Source organism: Melanaphis sacchari, unplaced genomic scaffold (genome assembly GCF_002803265.2).
Source record: "Melanaphis sacchari strain LSU unplaced genomic scaffold, SCAv2.0 Contig10_pilon_pilon, whole genome shotgun sequence".
In the NCBI taxonomy this organism is placed as follows: Eukaryota; Metazoa; Arthropoda; class Insecta; order Hemiptera; family Aphididae; genus Melanaphis; species Melanaphis sacchari.
The window spans coordinates 1,281,768-1,299,007 of record NW_020270420.1 but is presented as its reverse complement, the minus strand read 5'-3'; the positions used below and the strand labels follow the sequence as shown (position 1 = coordinate 1,299,007).

The window sequence follows — 17,240 nt, the reverse complement described above, 5'->3', positions numbered from 1 at the left end:
TTTCTTATTTACAATAAAGAATTATGCTCATTATTTTATGTATTGTTTATTAAAAATTTATTTTCAAATTTTTGTGTGTAAATTCCTATATATTACTGTAGTACAGTCACAGCCAGTTTATAATATAAGGTATAGATGAACAATAGAATAACATTTAAAATAAAATATATATTTAAGTAAATCAATTTAATTATGATCAAATATACTATATAATAATCAATAGTAATAATAAAAACAAAAGTTTTATTATTAAACTCAAGAATTACATTTTACAATTATGTGGCCATCGAGGAAATGCAATAGTATCTTTAATATTCTGTACATCTAACAATACTTGAAGAAATCGTTCAAAACCGATACCAAAACCAGCAGTAGGCACATTACCAAATTGTCTCAATTCTAAATACCAATTGAGTTTGTCTTCCAATCCTACAGAAGACAATTTTTCTTTTAAAACATCATAATTGTCTTCACGGACACTTCCACCACATAATTCACCAACATTTGGACATAATAGATCTACAGCATACACCTATAAAATAAAACAAATATATTATTTTGTTTATTCAATAGTTGTTTTTTTAACATACCAAAGACTCATTATTAGGTATAGATTTAGCATAAAATGGTTTTAAATCTTTAGGCCAGTCTATGACAAAAATTGGTTTCTGACCATTATATTTCACTAAAAACAATTCATGTTCTTTAGCCAAAGGTTTGCCACGAATCATTTCATTTTTAAAACAATTTTCTTTTTCTAGTATATCACACGCTTTTTGATAACTAATTATTTCATAAGGAACATTCACCATGTTCAAAGGGTCATTGTCTATAGAAGCACCAATGGCTTTTCTGTAATGGTCTATTTCATCACCAGATTGTTCCAATAGTTGTTTTACAACTGTAGATGTAGTTTTTTCTATTGAGCTCAAGAGATCTTCTATATTATCAATGAAAGCTTGCTCTGCTTCAATCATATAAAATTCTGATAAATGCAATCTAGATTTTGAATTTTCAGCTCTAAATGTTGGCCCTAATGAATATACATTAGTTAGAGCTCGTGCCATACATTCTAAATGCAACTGTCCAGATACTGTTAAATATGTTTGTCCATTAAAAAAAGCTTCCATAGAAGACTGATCTTTTGAAATCATTTCTTTAATTAAATCATTACTATCTGGTTTAACTGCAAATACTTCACCAGCTCCTTCACAATCATTAGAAGATAACACTGGAGCATTTATTTCTATAAAATTGTCTTCAGAAAATCTATTTCTAACAGCCGTAGACAATTTATCTCTGATTCTAAGAAGACTACTAAAGGTTGCAGTACGTGGTCGAATATGTAAATGTTGTCTCACATATTCTGGGTGATAAGTTTTTCGAGGGCCAAATGGATAACCATCTTCGATAATACAAGACCCATGAACATTAATAGATTCAGCTACCAATTCAAGTTGATTGTTAGGATTTTTGACCAAAACACCCTCGGCTTCGAAAGAACACCCATAGGTCAAAGAATCTGGAATCTTATTTTTAGGTACAACTATTTGTAGATGACGATGTGTAGAACCATCATCTAAGTCCACAAATATGTTATTTTTCATTTTACGCATTGCTCTTGCCCAACCCTAAAAATCAAATAACAAAAGTAATTAATAAAGTATACTTCATCAATATAAATTATAATCAGAATTTTTTTAAATTTTAAATACTCAATCATAAAAAATAATAAAATAAATCTAATGTTGTACTTAATAAACATGAGAAAAAATAACCAATATAAATTTTTACTTTGACATAATTATAGGTAGTTAGATTATGTGTTTTCAGTTTTAACTATTTATTAATAATTTCTAGATAGATGAACTTATTTTTTTTGTACTCAAAGTTTACAAGTTATTTATTTATTTAAATTGATTTCATTTTTTTAAACATTTATTTAGATATACAAAACGTATATTCATAAAATATATTACTTAAGAAAAAAACTAAGATTGATATATTTATTAATAAAAAATGTCATTAAAATTAAATTCATAGATATTTGTAGCTTCTTGAAAGGTACCTATTACCTTTAACTTTTTTTTACAACCTTCAGATTGTGTATTTAAAACGTCTTTTACTGAACAACTGGAGTACAAATGCCTGCTGAAAGTATATCTGCATGGTAAACTTAATAATTTCATGTTCATTATTTACTATCTGGAATTGAAAATATGATTATTTATTTCATATCAATAACTAAAATAACTAGTATTTTTACTACAATATTTAGTAATTTATTCAACAGTATTCAGCCAAAAGAACACTTTTTAAATAGTATATTTTAATATTTTTTGTTATAAATTCATAAATTAATAAATAATAAATATATTTATTCTTTATTAAATGTAGATAAGGTATCAATTGTTTTTAAAATAAACTAGAAAAATAATTAAAGAGTATTTCAGAATATTTTAACCTATTAAATTTAATATCTGTATATTCCAAGCATTCTGAATTCAAATTTCAAAATCAAAATAAAATAATTTATAATAGTATTTATTCTTTTGGATTTATAAAATAGTAAATACTGTTGAGCTTGAGTTATGAACTTACCAACAAAACCAATTTTAAAATACCTACTGATGCTAGAAACAAGTTTACGACATAATCCTAAAACAAGGGTCGCAATTAAATTTGTACTAATAATTTTAATCAGAAAAAAAAAATCAAGTAATATGTTTAAAAATTGTATAATTTTTAATTAATTATTTATATAATTATATGTAAGTAATTAATAAATATTTCAAACTACAATAATTATAATACATCATAATATAACTGTTATCACGTCAATCTTTTTCAAAGCCATTGTAGCAGAATTCTGAGTAGCATTAAATTGGTATTTTATAGATAATGGTGGAAATACGAAACCCTGGTCCAGACGAAAGAAATTTTATCTGATAATTGAATTTATTAAAATATTGGTTTGTTTATAATTTTCAATTTATTTCCATTAAAATAATACTGTTTAACATTAATTGAATTATTAGAATATGATTTTGTGTATTACTCAATTAACTTTTAGCATTACTTATTTAATCTGTAGATTATAATACCCATCTAGTCTATCATATCTTAATCATTTTACACATTTCGTTTTAAATCAAATTGAAAAGCCTCGCCTGGAACAAAGCGGTAATCTACTTTTATTTTATTGTTATTATATAAATAACTAAAGTTTTTCTTATTGTAATGTGTTATTTGTTTAATTAGAATATGGCCACAGACAAGGTGACACTGACTGATGCATTGTCAAACGTGGACGTACTCGATGAACTTACACTGCCTGATGAACAACCATGTATAGAAGCACAACCATGTTCAATTCTTTATCAAGCTGATTTTGATACAAATTTTGAAGATCGTAATGGATTTGTAACAGGCATAGCAAAATATATTGAAGAAGCCACTGTTCACGCCAGTCTTGTAAGACAACAATTTACAACTTGTTGATTGCTGAATGTGTTAATATATCTTTAATATTTTTCTTATTTTGTTGCCCTTGTTTAGAATGAATTGTTAGAAGAAGGACAAGTGCATGCGGTCATGCTTTACACATGGCGTTGTTGTTCAAGAGCAATTCCACAGCCAAAATCCAATGAACAACCAAATCGAGTTGAGATATATGAAAAAACTGTTGAGGTTTTAGGACCTGAAGTCAATAAACTGCTTCAGTTTATGTATTTTCAAGTAAGTAAATTAAATTTTATTTTTATCTTTTACAAAAACTATATTTCTCTATTACCCAACTAAGAAATTAGAATGAATATTTGTTATAATTTTTATTGTATATTAGAGAAAAGCAATTGAACGGTTTTGTGGAGAAGTTAAACGTTTGTGCCATGCTGAAAAACGAAAAGACTTTATATCTGAAGCATACATATTAACACTTGGAAAATTTATTAATATGTTTGCCGTACTTGATGAACTAAAAAATATGAAATCTAGTGTGAAAAATGATTACTCAAGCTATCGCCGAGCTGCTCAATTTTTAAAAGTCATGGCAGACTCTCATACACTTCAAGAATCTCAAAATTTATCTATGTTCTTAGCTACACAGAATAAAATTAGAGATACAGTTAAAGAAAATTTAGAAAAAATTCCTGCATATGAAGAACTTTTATCAGATGTCGTCAATTTATGTGTACAAATGTTTGAATCAAAAATGTATCTTACTCCATCAGAAAAACATATGCTTGTTAAAGTAAATATGAATTCTATTAAATTTTACTTTGTAAAACTCATATTTATTTTATTTACAGGTTATGGGATTTGGATTGTTTCTTATGGATAATGAATTATGTAATATTAATAAATTAGATCAAAAGAAAAAACTTAATTTAGGCAAAATTGACAGAATTTTTAAGGTTTAAAATTTTTTTTATTATTTAATTGTTAATAAACTATTATTAATATGAATTATTTATTTGATAAAATTAGAATCTGGAAGTTGTTCCTCTATTTGGAGACATGCAAATAGCACCATTTAATTATATCAAGCGATCTAAACATTTTGAACCTGGACGTTGGCCTCTTTCTAGTTCGCCTCAAATCAGTCCTCAAGCAGATCTCATGGTGCATTTACCTCAAATAAGGGAAGATCATGTGAAGTATATTAGTGAATTGGCACGTTATAGTAATGAAGTGACAACTACATATAAAGAAACAAGAACAGATACCGAAAACAAAGATACAGCTGAATTAGCATTAAGAGGTTTACAATTACTGTCCGAGTGGACAAGTGTTGTCACAGAACTTTATTCTTGGAAACTACTTCATCCTACTGATCACCATCAAAATAAAGAATGTCCTGTTGAAGCTGAAGAATATGAACGAGCTACACGATACAATTATACAGATGAAGAAAAATTTGCACTTATTGAAGTAATAGCGATGATAAAAGGATTACAAGTACTCATGGCTCGTATGGAAACAGTTTTTACTGATACTATTCGTCGTAATATCTATGCAGAATTACAAGATTTTGTTCAGTTAACATTGAGAGAACCATTAAGAAAGGCCATTAAGAATAAAAGAGATCTTATTAGAAGTATACTCGTTTCAGTTCGAGAAACTTGTGCTGACTGGCAGAGAGGTGTAGAGCCATCTGCAGATCCAGCTTTGAAAGGAAAGAAGGATCCAGATATTGGATTTGGAATTAAAGTGCCTAGAAGGAATGTTGGTAAGTTGTAGATTATAATAATCATAAAAATAACACTTCCAATTTTATCTTTCATTTTTTAGGTCCATCATCTACCCAACTTTACATGGTGAGGACAATGTTGGAATCATTAATTGCAGATAAATCTGGTGGTAAACGTACTTTACGAAAAGATATTGATGGACAATACCTAATGCAAATTGATCAATTTCATAAGACTTCATTTTTTTGGAGCTATCTCCTTGGATTTAGTCGTATGTGTATTTAAATTATTATTTATTTCCTCATTATTACCATAATATTATTCAATTACCAGTAGATAATTTGTCTTATGTCTATTGTATTGGTTTATAGCTTATTCATAATAAAAAAGTTTAATATTAACAAATACTATCCTAGTCTACATTAAATTTCCACAAAGCAGTCAATTGTTGATATTTCCAGTTAAATGATTAATAATTTAATTTAAGATCATCTTTATAAGCATGATAAATGTGTTCAATTTTATATCTGTATGAGTAGGTAACAGCCAGTGACTACATTATTCAATTACTGGTTTAGTAGTATTCTTGGAATTTTATTGTAAACAAAATTAATAAAGAAAGAAAAATATTTTTTTTAAAGACAATTATTTTGATATATATAATGGACTGATTTAGAGAAAAAGGTCTAGTTTTATCTTTGCAAATATTAATTTCTTCTATTTTCTTAAATTTTTATTAGCATTTAATACCAAAAATTAATTTTGTTTTTAGAGTCATTACAACAATGTTGTGATCTTTCACAACTATGGTATCGTGAGTTTTATTTGGAAATGACTATGGCAAGGCGTATTCAAAAATGTACTGTCAAACATCAGCACAACGAAGAATGTAGTGATTTGATTACAATGGAGAAGAGAATTCAGTTTCCTATTGAAATGTCAATGCCTTGGATATTGACTGATCATATTTTGAAGACAAAAGAACCATCCATGATGGAATACGTCTTATATCCACTAGATTTGTACAATGACAGTGCTCATTATGCTTTAACTGTATTCCGCAAACAATTTTTATATGATGAAGTTGAGGCTGAAGTGAACCTTTGCTTTGATCAATTTGTTTACAAATTAAGTGAACAAATCTTTGCTCATTATAAACAATTAGCATCTAGTATATTATTGGACAAAAGATTCCGTGTGGAATGTGTTGCTATGGGAACATACCTTATTTTATATCCAAGAGCAAATAGATATGAAACTCTGTTAAAACAGCGACACGTACAATTATTGGGACGCAGTGTAGATTTAAACAAACTTATTACACAGCGAGTAAATGCAGATATGTTAAAGTCTTTGGAGCTAGCTATTGCAAAATTTGAAGGTGGTGATATCACTGGAATTGTAGTATGTTGCTTGTTAACTTAATTTTTATCAAGTGTTAGAATTCTATATGATTTAACCATGTTTTTTTTATGTAGGAATTGGAAGGTATTATGCAAGTTAACAGATTATGCCACAAATTATTATGCAAACATCTAGCTTTGGATGAATTTGATGCCATGTTTCGTGAAGCTAATCATAATGTTTTGGCTCCATATGGCCGTATTACTTTACATGTTTTTTGGGAATTAAATTATGATTTTTTACCAAACTACTGTTATAATGCTGCTACCAATCGTTTTGTTAAATGTCGAGGCATAAGTTTCACACAACCTGTACAAAGGGATAAACCTCCTCAAATGGGACATCAGTATTTGTGGGGCAGCAAACAATTGAATCTTGCATATACTACTATTTATGGACAATATACTGGTAGATATTATTTATTTTGATATTTAAATTATTTTATTAATTAACTCTTTTTCGATTAAGGATTTGTTGGTGCTCCACATTTTCGTACTATGTGTAAAATGTTAGGTTATCAAGGAATTGCTGTTGTTATGGAAGAGTTGTTAAAAATAGTCAAGTCATTAATTCAGGGAAATCTTTTACAATTTGCAAAAACATTAATGGAAGCTATGCCTAGACAATGCAAATTACCACGATATGATTATGGATCACCCGGTGTATTAGGATATTATCATGCTCAGCTTAATGATATAGTTCAATATCCTGATGCAAAGACCGAATTGTTTCACAATTTTCGAGAATTAGGCAACACAATTTTATTTTGTTTGTTGATGGAACAAGCATTGTCTCAAGAAGAAGTTTGTGATCTTTTACACGCTGCACCATTCCAAAACATTTTACCTAGACCTTTTACTAAGGAAGGTGAAAAGACAGAAAGTAAACAAAAACGGTTAGAAGCAAAATATGCTGCTCTACAAATTGTTCCTAATATTGAACGATATGGAACAGCTAAAGTTAGTTAATTTAAATAAACCATAAACAATTAAGTTATAATTTATTTATTTTTTAATTTTAGCAAGTAACAATAGCTCGTGATGGAGACCTATTAACACGTGAGCGTTTATGTTGTGGTCTATCAATATTTGAAGTGGTACTTTCAAGACTTCGAGGTATGTTAGACGACCCTGTATGGGTGGGTCCACCACCTCAAAATGGTGTAATGAACATAGACGAGTGTACAGAATTTCATAGACTATGGTCAGCACTACAGTTTGTCTATTGTATACCAGTGGGTGATACAGAGTTTACTGTTGAGTAAGCACATTAATTTATTACCATTATGAATTATATTACATATTTCTATTTATTATATTTTAGGGAACTTTTTGGTGAAGGACTTCATTGGGCAGGTTGTACAATGATTGTTCTACTTGGTCAACAGAGAAGATTTGAGGCACTTGACTTTTGCTATCATATACTTAGAGTCCAACGAGTTGACAGCAAAGATGACAATGTTAAGGGAATTGTACGTATACTTATGTTATATGGCATATTTTAAACTGCACATATTGAAATTTTTTTTTTATACATAGCACTTGAAACGTATGGTTGACAGAATTCGTCGTTTTCAAGTATTGAATTCACAGATTTTTGCTACATTGAACAAATATTTAAAAGCTAATGAAACAGATGCTAGTGCAGTAGAACATGTTAGATGCTTTCCACCTCCTGTACATCCATCTCATCCTTCATCCCATTATTATAGACCTGATCAAACTGGGTCACGATAAACTCTTGACTATTTCTTGAAGTACTTTTAATTTATTGTATAACAAAAACTAAATATCTACCTACCTATTATATATGTTTTAATTTAATTTATATTTATACTTATATTTAAATGTATAATTAGTATTGGATTTTAACTATAACCAATTATATTTACTTTTAAATAATTAAATAAAAAAATATTATAATAAGTATTTCCCATTTTTTTTTTTTTTTTATATATATAGTTAGAAGTTTAATTTTGTAATAATTTATTTATGTTTATTACTTTAGTTGATTTTATATTTGAAATATTTACTCAATCACTGATTACTTTATAAAGATATTAAAGCAACCATTCCTTTTTAACATGGAATTATTTATTATTAGAAATTAGAGTTATTAAAAATATATGTGTATTTTTTTTATTTCAGCGTGTTTCTTAGTGATTCTGCAGATAAAACAATTGATTTGTTGTATACTTTTGGATCATTTGATTTACTCATGTTTATAAAGCATTTCATTAAAATTGTATAGCCTTAATGTGTTAGATGGACGGTATACTGATTATTAAATTTGACATACAAGTCAATTTAAATCAAACTAAAAATTTGTTTTTTTAAATAATTTAAACAAGAATATATTATTTAAAAATTAAAAAAATAAATAATATATATATATATACCAAGTAAGATCTTAGATGATAAAATTTTCCATCAATAATTTTTTTAAGTGATTTTAATGATAAAATTTGTAGTCTTTACATTATCTAAAAAGTTTTATATACAATGCACCATTTACAAATGTTTATTGAAGACCGGAAAAGAAGTCTGTGGCATTAACAACATTTGATGATGGCAAATTAAATTCTTTTGGATTGATCTTCTTAAAGTGTTTTTTTATATCAAACTCCTCAAAGAATTCTATATTCCAAAATTTAACAATACTACTGAAATAAGATGTTGAAGCTATTAAATGACCATTATCTGATATATCCAAAAGATCAACAGACTTATCTTGATGATGACCAACAATGCCTAAATGACAGTTGGGAAATAAATTTGTTGCCCTAAACAATAAATATTTAAATTTTTATTAATGTCCAAGTGAAAAACAAATGTGTACTTATCATACCTGATTTTTCCATTATCTAAAGCACTTATTAAAATGTTTTCTGTAACTGGAACTAATCTGTTCACAGCGGCGCCTTTATCAACACATGGGAATTCATCATTGAACATACTGTAGTCTCCTGTATTAAATGTAATCAGTGATCCTTCACCAGTACCACATACTACTTTTGTTTTCCGTTTCATTGTTACACAACTAGTTAGTACAGATTTATAAGGCTCCGACTGAAATAGAATATTAAAAATATAATTTTATTACAAATCTCATAATGTTTATGAGAGTAAAAATATATTAAAATACCTGGCAAACCATTTTTTTTGTTGATAAGTCAATAATGGTTAATGTACCATCCCCTGATGTACAAGCTAAAGTAGGTTGATTACTGCTATTATTAATAGTAATCATTGAATTAATACTGTCCTCAGTTTTCTTTATTGAAAATCTACAACCGTTTGCTCTTATATCCCAAACTAGAAAATATATAAAAAATAAATTATCAAAATACATTAAAAACTAATAAAATTTGTGACTATTGGTTTTTTTTTTTTTTTACCATTAACTACACCATCTTCATCACCAGTGGCAAACAAATTTTCATCAATAAAAGAAAGTGCTGTTACAAAACTCCTGTAAAATAACATTTTTAAATACTAAATAATGTTCATTAGTTAAGTTTGATTAAACTAACCCAGCTGTATGAGCTTTTTCAAAGTATACTTTCATTTTTCCTGTTTCGGCATCAGACACTGAGACATTATTGTCCTTACAAGCTGAATATACATAATCACCAGTTTCATTAAATTCTAATACCATTACTTTTTTTAAGTGAACATTATCATTTGTTCTCAAATGTTCATTCATTTCATTAGAATACTTATACCTATAAGTATAATAAAAAGTGTTTATATTTAAAATACATACAACTACTATTTTATAATTAAAAAAAATTATTTTTGCATACATAGCAATATCACCATTTGTAAGACCAAGAGCAATAACATTTGTATTTGGGTGAAAAGAAAATCCACCAATTAAGGAACCAACAGATAAATTAGGTGGATGATTTCTATTTCTGTCTGAACTAGCTGAAAGAAAGGCTGCTACCACTTCATCTTCTTCTTCTTCCACTTCTTCCTCTTCGTCATCATCTTCATTGCTGCGGTCGCCATCATTATTTTCTACTTCTTCATCATCATCATCGTCATCATCGTCGTCATCATCATCATCATCATCATCATCATCATCCTCGTGTTCTTCAATATCATCATCACTCATATCTTCATCATCTTGTAAAATAACAGCTGCAATTTTAATTGAGTAAAAATAATAGAGATAGCATAATAAATTGCTATCTCCAAAGATGATACGTGGCTTTGGTCAAACCATACCACCATAGCATATTAAAATCATAGATCAAGACCTATAATAGGTCTACTTATTTATCTTTATAAGTATATGATATGACTATGGTTATAAATTATAATAGATAATTAGGTAAGCCATGGTAGTCTATTAAGAGTAAGATATTAGATAATGCACATTAACTCATGATAATAAAAATCTTTGTATACATAAAATGGATCATATAATTTACCTAAACTTGAGCCTGACGAGGATTCATTGTCAGAATTTGAATGATAAATATCTTCGTCACTTTGCTCCTCCTCAGGCATACCTTCTTCATCAGATATTGACGAATCGTCGGAAGGTTTCTGCACATTCGGCATACACATTTCACCTATAATATAATGTTTTAGGTAAACAATAAATATGATTATGAATATGATTTTATATTTTAATTTTAAATCTAGGAATATTTGAATATCTATAAATATTAGATCCAAGTTCTTACCCTATTGCTATCCTACAAAGATAACTTATAAGCAAATTTAAGAATTTTAAATAAAATGTGTAAAATCAAAGTTTTGATTTAATACTTAAGTAAACTATAACATTACAGACGAAACTTCGTAGTCACTAGTCGGCAATCGCCTATCGGTAAGTCGTCACTTTAACATTAAAATCGATATGACGGATATCATGACGAATGATGATAGTAATAAAAAACAACATGAAAATATATGGTTGAAAAAGATAAAGAACTGTACGATTTGTGTGATTAATATGAACTTAGAACAGGTTAATCGTTTAGGCATAAACAATTTTTACATTTTATTTCGCAGTTTTTATCATGATGCATGAAGTTACGAATGATAATGAATGTAATATAGATAGTACTGTTATTAATTGTTATTATAATTTATAATAATATTAATAATAAAAGAAAATGTAAAATCAAATTGTTTTTTAATTTTTTCCAATCCAGTATCCACATTCACGGTTTGCGCTTCACAGAACTATATAATTGTAGCAAATAGTAATCATAGACATAATAATATAATGTATCCATTACTCATAAGTCTGCAGGACATCGGGTATGCAGGATAATGGTTGCGTACCGAGTGATTACGTGGTAGACACTTTTTATAAGGCTAATTTTATTAACTAAATCTTAAATTTCGAGTTAAAATACTCTTCTTTTATTAGACAATTATTTGCCTCTTACTTAGACGTGAGTAGACAAATTACTCGGAGCATCTTATGCACGGACAGATAGCTAAAGCTTTCCAATTAAAATCGAGGAAAAGCTTCCTTAAAGTATCTACAGTACCGTAGAAGATAACCCCTTTTAATGTAGGATAAATGCGTGGAAAGATAAAACAGTAGATATTAAAGGATGAATAGAACCAGCAGAATATCTACTTCTTGAAGTACAAGTTACAACAGCAGATATTGATTATATTGAAGTCAGATACCTATTAGGTATTTGTGTGAAAACTGGAAATGTAATCCATTGACGGAACTTCAAATTCTAATAATTATATTAATTAATTATGTATTTTTTTACTTTTTATTTAAGTTCATGTTTGTATTTTTGTATATACAGTCTAATACAAGAAAAAACAAAAAAAAATTATGAATATCTTGTATTCTTGTATATTATGTTATTATCTACGAACTACAATGCTAAAAGTAAATCAAAAAATAAAAATTCCAACGTAGGTAAGTAGGTAACGTAAAATTTCAGTTTAATTTCTTCTTCATTTTTAAATTGTATGAAAAAATGTTTGCTAATGACAATAATGACATATCTTTTATGTTTTTCATAGTTAAAAATTATAATAATAAGTTTCGAAGAACCTGAAGAATCTTATACTACGTTTATCTATACCAGGGGTCTCCAACCTACGGCCCGCGGGCCGAATCCGGCCCGCCAAGCTAATTAATGTTTTGAAAATAATATATTAATTTTCATTGTTTTTAATTTATTTTTTATTAAATTGATTAATAAATTAAAAAATTATATAAATAAACATACATTTTTTTAAATAAATCTCATCTATTCTTATTCATTTCTCAATTTCATAACCTATCAGATATTCCTAGAATCCTAGATAGACAAAATTTTTTTTTTTTTTTAGACAACACATTTCTATGTTGGCCCGCGATGCCAAAGCGTATATCAAATTTTGCCCGCTGTAAAAAAAGGTTGGAGACCCCTGATCTATACGTTTGTTGACCAAGCAAAACAAATCGGAAATCGGAAAATGTCATATATTTTTTAAAATGTTGGGATCGGGCATAAAAAATTCTAATAATGCATTAATTATTCAACGAAAGTTTTTTTTTTAAATTAGATTTACGTAAAAATTCCCGTTTTTTTTCTTTATTTTCATAGTTATAAAAAAAAAGTACCAACAATTTTTATTTTTGACCTCTTTAAAGTATAAACTAAATCTAATTTTCTATTCAAAACCATCCTCAAAGTTGAAAATCGAAGCATTTTATCGACTACCTACTTATTTTGTACACATATACATAACAGTAAAAGACATCATTACATAATCAATACATTCATCGCTTTGCTCAGATTTTAAATATTATAAAATAATTATTGGGAATTTTAAATTTTATTCTTCGATAAGTATCAATTAGCCAATTTTGTTAAACATTTAAAAGTAGAATTTTTAGCAAAAAAATTTTTGCTTAGATGCCTATTATCATTAAATATTTTTTTATAGTATTCTATAAAGTTTTTATTGATTTTTTAATATTTCATATTTGTTTTTATGATAAGGGCATTGATTTTTAAATTAATTTCTGAGCTTATACAGGAGCAAACAACATCGCAGTTATCCTCGTGCACTTAGTTGCCTATAACAATTACGTCTCATGCATGGTTCGAACTTTGGTCAATTCGTTATTTATATTTTATACTCATTATTCACAGGCTATATGGCGGTCCTTTAATTAACTCTTGTATGTATATTTGCATACTATTTAAACAATTAATAATAAATAAATTAACTTATAGAATAGAAAATGGGCTGAAAACTTTTTACCCCCTCCCTAATCGAAGAATGTATTACATCGTTGTAACTCAGTTTTAGTGTACTTATCAGTTCACTGCAAAAAGTAAATTCTTTAATAGATTTTTATGAATGATATTTTTAATTTAACTTAAAAAATTGAAGTTGATACAATATTGATGATTTTTTTAGTCGCATTAAGCTCGACTTCGACATGGAAAAAGTTTACGATTTTTTGTTGGTATTTCATTAAAAAAAATTTTTTCTGGACAGATAGCGCTACTAATTTATTCATATTTTATATTCGATAATGGAAAACTATAATTGTATACTTTTAACTTGCTGCGTAGCGTGCTCTTTCATTTAAAATAAACGACAATAGACGATCGGATGAGTTAGTTTCTGATATGTATAATTGGCATTTAAGATTCACATACCTATCTATCTGTTATTTAAATAATATCCATGTCAACATTTCCAAGAAGCCGATTACAACGCTACTTACCTACTTGGTCGAATTGTGAATCTAAGCCGTTTAGGAGGAGTTGAGTTACATAAACCCGTACAGAAGTATTGTATTAAAATATATACAGTCATACAGATTATAGGGTTATTAATAAAATATAATGATAATTAACGAGGAAGGAATAAATGTTCTGTTAAGTTTTAGTTTTTGAAAATATTTTTTTACGAATTTTGATTCATCGATTTAATTTTGTCAAATTAATGGGTAACTTATATTACCTATAACTTATAAGTAGAATATGATATTATAATCGTGTTATGCCCATGAATTACAAATAGTTCATGGTTACGAAGTTAAGCCAATGTACCAATGATATATAAATGTAAGTATTGATATGCAATTTTATAGTTTTGAGCATGGTTTTTTTTTTGTATACCAGACTATAATGGTTATTATTATTAATCCATGGCATTTATGGTCATCGAACGTAATAATATATAATTAATTGAAGTAACACTGATCAAAAATAATACAGTTGACTTATTAGAAAATATAAAGTAAAATTAAAAATTAAATTAAATAACATCTTAGGTACATAATATAATAAATGAAGAATTTTTTATATTGTATTGGTTTATGCGATTATGTTATTTTAAGCTGATTAAAGATTTTCAATAAAATTGCATGCATTTGAGACATTGTATAGCGCTGGATTTACCGTTTCAGCTAAGTTTTCGTAGATTCTAAATATTTTCTTCTCTTTGTTATATATTTTGCATTTTTTAAGGTTAATAAGGTTAGATGTTCTGTGAAAGTCGAGAAAGACATCACAACACAATCAAATGAAAGTGTATTATTTATAGCTTCTTGACTCTTGATTAAATATAGGTGAGTAATAATTAGTACCCTATTCTAAGTAAGTTGATGTAGGTTTTATACTTCTTAGAGTTATTGACAGGAAGGTTAAAGTTGGATGGTTCTTTTAACAATATTGAATTTAGTGGATAGTTTGTTTTATTCTTTCTTCTACTGAAAAAGTTTATCCATTTCTATTACTTTCTTTATGCCATGATAGAAAAAGAGAGGGTTATAATTTATGAGATCATCTGGGAATGAATGGGCAGATTTGGTGACCTTGTTAGCATGTTCGTTGTCCTCAATATTACAACGACCTGCAGAAATTAATGTGTTATGTAATTTTTGCCGAAAAATTGTGCTCTAACACGAGTGTTCTACATTTTCCTAATAATGTCAGAAGGATTGGGAACATTTTAGAGACTATGATTTAAGTCTAGATAGTGAGTTGCTGAATAGCGTGATACGGACGTCCAAGGATGTCCATGTACAAATATACTAAAAATACACTTTCGAACTAATTGTTACTTTCTATATTTGAAATTGATGAGAAGAAACTTACAATAATATTTATAGTAAGTAATATTTTAAAAAATTGGTGTGAAAATATGATTGCTTTGACAATTGGCGATAATAACAATGTTCTGTCTTACTAATTCTAAAATCCTACTACTACGGCTTGCTATAATGCGCGTCGAGTTTAAACTCAGACCTCAGTGCTTACCTGAATTGCTGCCACAGAAATTCCTTTCAGACAGTCGCTGGTTTACAATTAATATGTATTAAATTATCTAATATAATCAGGGGTTCATAACAAGCATACAATAAATATTCTAACGCGGTAGACGCATTCGTTTATAAATGCATTTGTGGTCGAGTGAGAAATTAGTAATTACTATATTATGCACAATGGCTATTTGATATTTTAAGGAGTCCGAACTGTATAAAATATGTTTTTAAACAAAGATTATATATTAGATGGAAGATTTTGACATTTCCTACTGCTATTTTGGACATTTTATTCTACTCTTCATAATACTAAGGAGGTAATGCCACTAATTAACGAAATGCATTTGATAGGACTGGAGTGGAAAGCACCAATTTAGAGCCAGATTTTCGTATTGTAGATAGGTTCTAACAACCTCTACCCTCTAAAACTTCCACATAATTTAACCTTTGCCACCGGAAATATCCAGTTTCCTGATGGGCCTCTTAGGTTCTGGATGTTTAAGCATTTAAGTACATGATAGATTTAAATATTTTATAAGTACTAGTATACTATCTAAATATGTAAATGATTTATGATAGATTAAAAAGAGTAAAAAAATAATATATTGTACAATTTATTTCTAAAAATACCTAATGTTATAATTTATATATTCAAACATTGAAGTAATTTAAGATGAATTAATAATATATAATAACATCATCATCATATTATTTATTTTTATTTTAAAATTTAACTTATACATTTACAAATAATTTAAGTATTGCAATAATTTCTTGTAATATAAAAACACGATTAACGTATAATAATAGTAACGTTATAACTTATAATAATATATTAATATACTCAGTATTTTATTAATATTACTTCGATAATTAAATAATTAATTATGTTTTCGTTTCCAAATAATTTTTTTTTAACATTCATTTTTTATTATAAAATCTATAAAATATTAGTGCAATAAATGTAAATGTTGTAGGTATTTAATGGCTTTAATAATATTTTAATGAAGGTACTTCAGCGTAGGTGTGTTAATTTTCAGTTTATGTTACCAGGTTCTGACACCACTTACGTTTTAGATACCACTAGTGGCGTATTCACAGAAGGGATCAAGGGGATAAATCCCCCCTCCCATAGGATGTATACACACAAATAGTTATAGTCATCATATTATTTAAAAAATTATTAATATATTTCTTTTCTTTCAATAATTGATTAAATTTGCAAGAATTAAAATAGTATAGTATGTTGTACAATATTCTCATTGGTATCTTCAAGTCATATTCCCCCCCCCCCCCCATGACAAAAACCTAAATATACGTCATTGGATATCATTCAGGGTTACAAAGGATGTGAGGTTTAGCTAGTTTCTTCACAAGCTT

General features: G+C 27.6%; 3 protein-coding genes across 8 annotated transcripts; 1 reads left to right on the top strand and 2 right to left on the bottom strand.

The window, feature by feature from the left end:
• Positions 1–222: 222 nt before the first annotated feature.
• LOC112603558 (probable asparagine--tRNA ligase, mitochondrial) lies at positions 223–2,704 on the bottom strand. 4 transcript variants are annotated; one of them, XM_025352181.1, is made up of 4 exons: positions 2,602–2,704; positions 2,076–2,205; positions 591–1,631; positions 223–532 (listed from the first exon to the last, which is right to left on the bottom strand). In XM_025352181.1, the coding sequence occupies exons 2-4, from the start codon at positions 2,193–2,195 to the stop codon at positions 263–265; spliced, it is 1,431 nt and encodes a 476-aa protein (XP_025207966.1). In that variant the 5' UTR covers positions 2,196–2,205; positions 2,602–2,704; the 3' UTR covers positions 223–262. The 4 variants fall into 4 exon arrangements, with proteins under 4 accessions (XP_025207966.1, XP_025207967.1, XP_025207969.1 ...); XM_025352182.1 differs by lacking the exon at positions 2,602–2,704 and adding an exon at positions 2,465–2,506; XM_025352184.1 differs by lacking the exon at positions 2,602–2,704 and adding an exon at positions 2,270–2,353.
• A 121-nt stretch (positions 2,705–2,825) lies between these two features.
• Positions 2,826–8,419, top strand: LOC112603531 (cytoplasmic FMR1-interacting protein). Of its 2 annotated transcripts, XM_025352140.1 has the most exons (14): positions 2,826–2,972; positions 3,095–3,183; positions 3,262–3,474; positions 3,559–3,738; positions 3,845–4,252; positions 4,311–4,415; positions 4,489–5,230; positions 5,293–5,463; positions 5,965–6,596; positions 6,671–7,004; positions 7,065–7,555; positions 7,618–7,856; positions 7,920–8,067; positions 8,135–8,332. In XM_025352140.1, the coding sequence occupies exons 3-14, from the start codon at positions 3,265–3,267 to the stop codon at positions 8,330–8,332; spliced, it is 3,858 nt and encodes a 1,285-aa protein (XP_025207925.1). In that variant the 5' UTR covers positions 2,826–2,972; positions 3,095–3,183; positions 3,262–3,264. The 2 variants fall into 2 exon arrangements, with proteins under 2 accessions (XP_025207925.1, XP_025207926.1); XM_025352141.1 differs by lacking the exon at positions 2,826–2,972 and having other exon boundaries at positions 2,979–3,183; positions 8,135–8,419.
• Positions 8,420–9,068: 649 nt separating this feature from the next.
• LOC112603529 (WD repeat-containing protein 55 homolog) lies at positions 9,069–11,602 on the bottom strand. 2 transcript variants are annotated; one of them, XM_025352137.1, is made up of 8 exons: positions 11,293–11,602; positions 11,035–11,178; positions 10,402–10,741; positions 10,129–10,320; positions 9,994–10,067; positions 9,741–9,910; positions 9,444–9,664; positions 9,069–9,378 (listed from the first exon to the last, which is right to left on the bottom strand). In XM_025352137.1, exons 2-8 carry the CDS (start codon positions 11,171–11,173, stop codon positions 9,117–9,119), a joined length of 1,398 nt encoding a protein of 465 aa, XP_025207922.1. In that variant the 5' UTR covers positions 11,174–11,178; positions 11,293–11,602; the 3' UTR covers positions 9,069–9,116. The 2 variants fall into 2 exon arrangements, with proteins under 2 accessions (XP_025207922.1, XP_025207923.1); XM_025352138.1 differs by having other exon boundaries at positions 10,402–10,726.
• Between the last annotated feature and the right edge of the window lie 5,638 nt (positions 11,603–17,240).

Coding starts and splice junctions, on each gene's coding strand:
- LOC112603558 (XM_025352181.1), bottom strand. CDS start 2,195: ATGAACATGAAATTATTAAGTTTACCATGCAGATATACTTTCAGCAGG. Junction 1,632..2,075: donor GTTGTAAAAAAAAGTTAAAG/GTAATAGGTACC, acceptor TTTGATTTTTAG/GGTTGGGCAAGAGCAATGCG. Junction 533..590: donor TACCTAATAATGAGTCTTTG/GTATGTTAAAAA, acceptor TTTATTTTATAG/GTGTATGCTGTAGATCTATT.
- LOC112603531 (XM_025352141.1), top strand. CDS start 3,265: ATGGCCACAGACAAGGTGACACTGACTGATGCATTGTCAAACGTGGAC. Junction 5,231..5,292: donor AGTGCCTAGAAGGAATGTTG/GTAAGTTGTAGA, acceptor TTCATTTTTTAG/GTCCATCATCTACCCAACTT. Junction 8,068..8,134: donor ATGACAATGTTAAGGGAATT/GTACGTATACTT, acceptor TTTTATACATAG/CACTTGAAACGTATGGTTGA.
- LOC112603529 (XM_025352137.1), bottom strand. CDS start 11,173: ATGTGTATGCCGAATGTGCAGAAACCTTCCGACGATTCGTCAATATCT. Junction 10,742..11,034: donor CTCGTCAGGCTCAAGTTTAG/GTAAATTATATG, acceptor TTAAAATTGCAG/CTGTTATTTTACAAGATGAT. Junction 10,068..10,128: donor GAAAAAGCTCATACAGCTGG/GTTAGTTTAATC, acceptor GTTATTTTACAG/GAGTTTTGTAACAGCACTTT.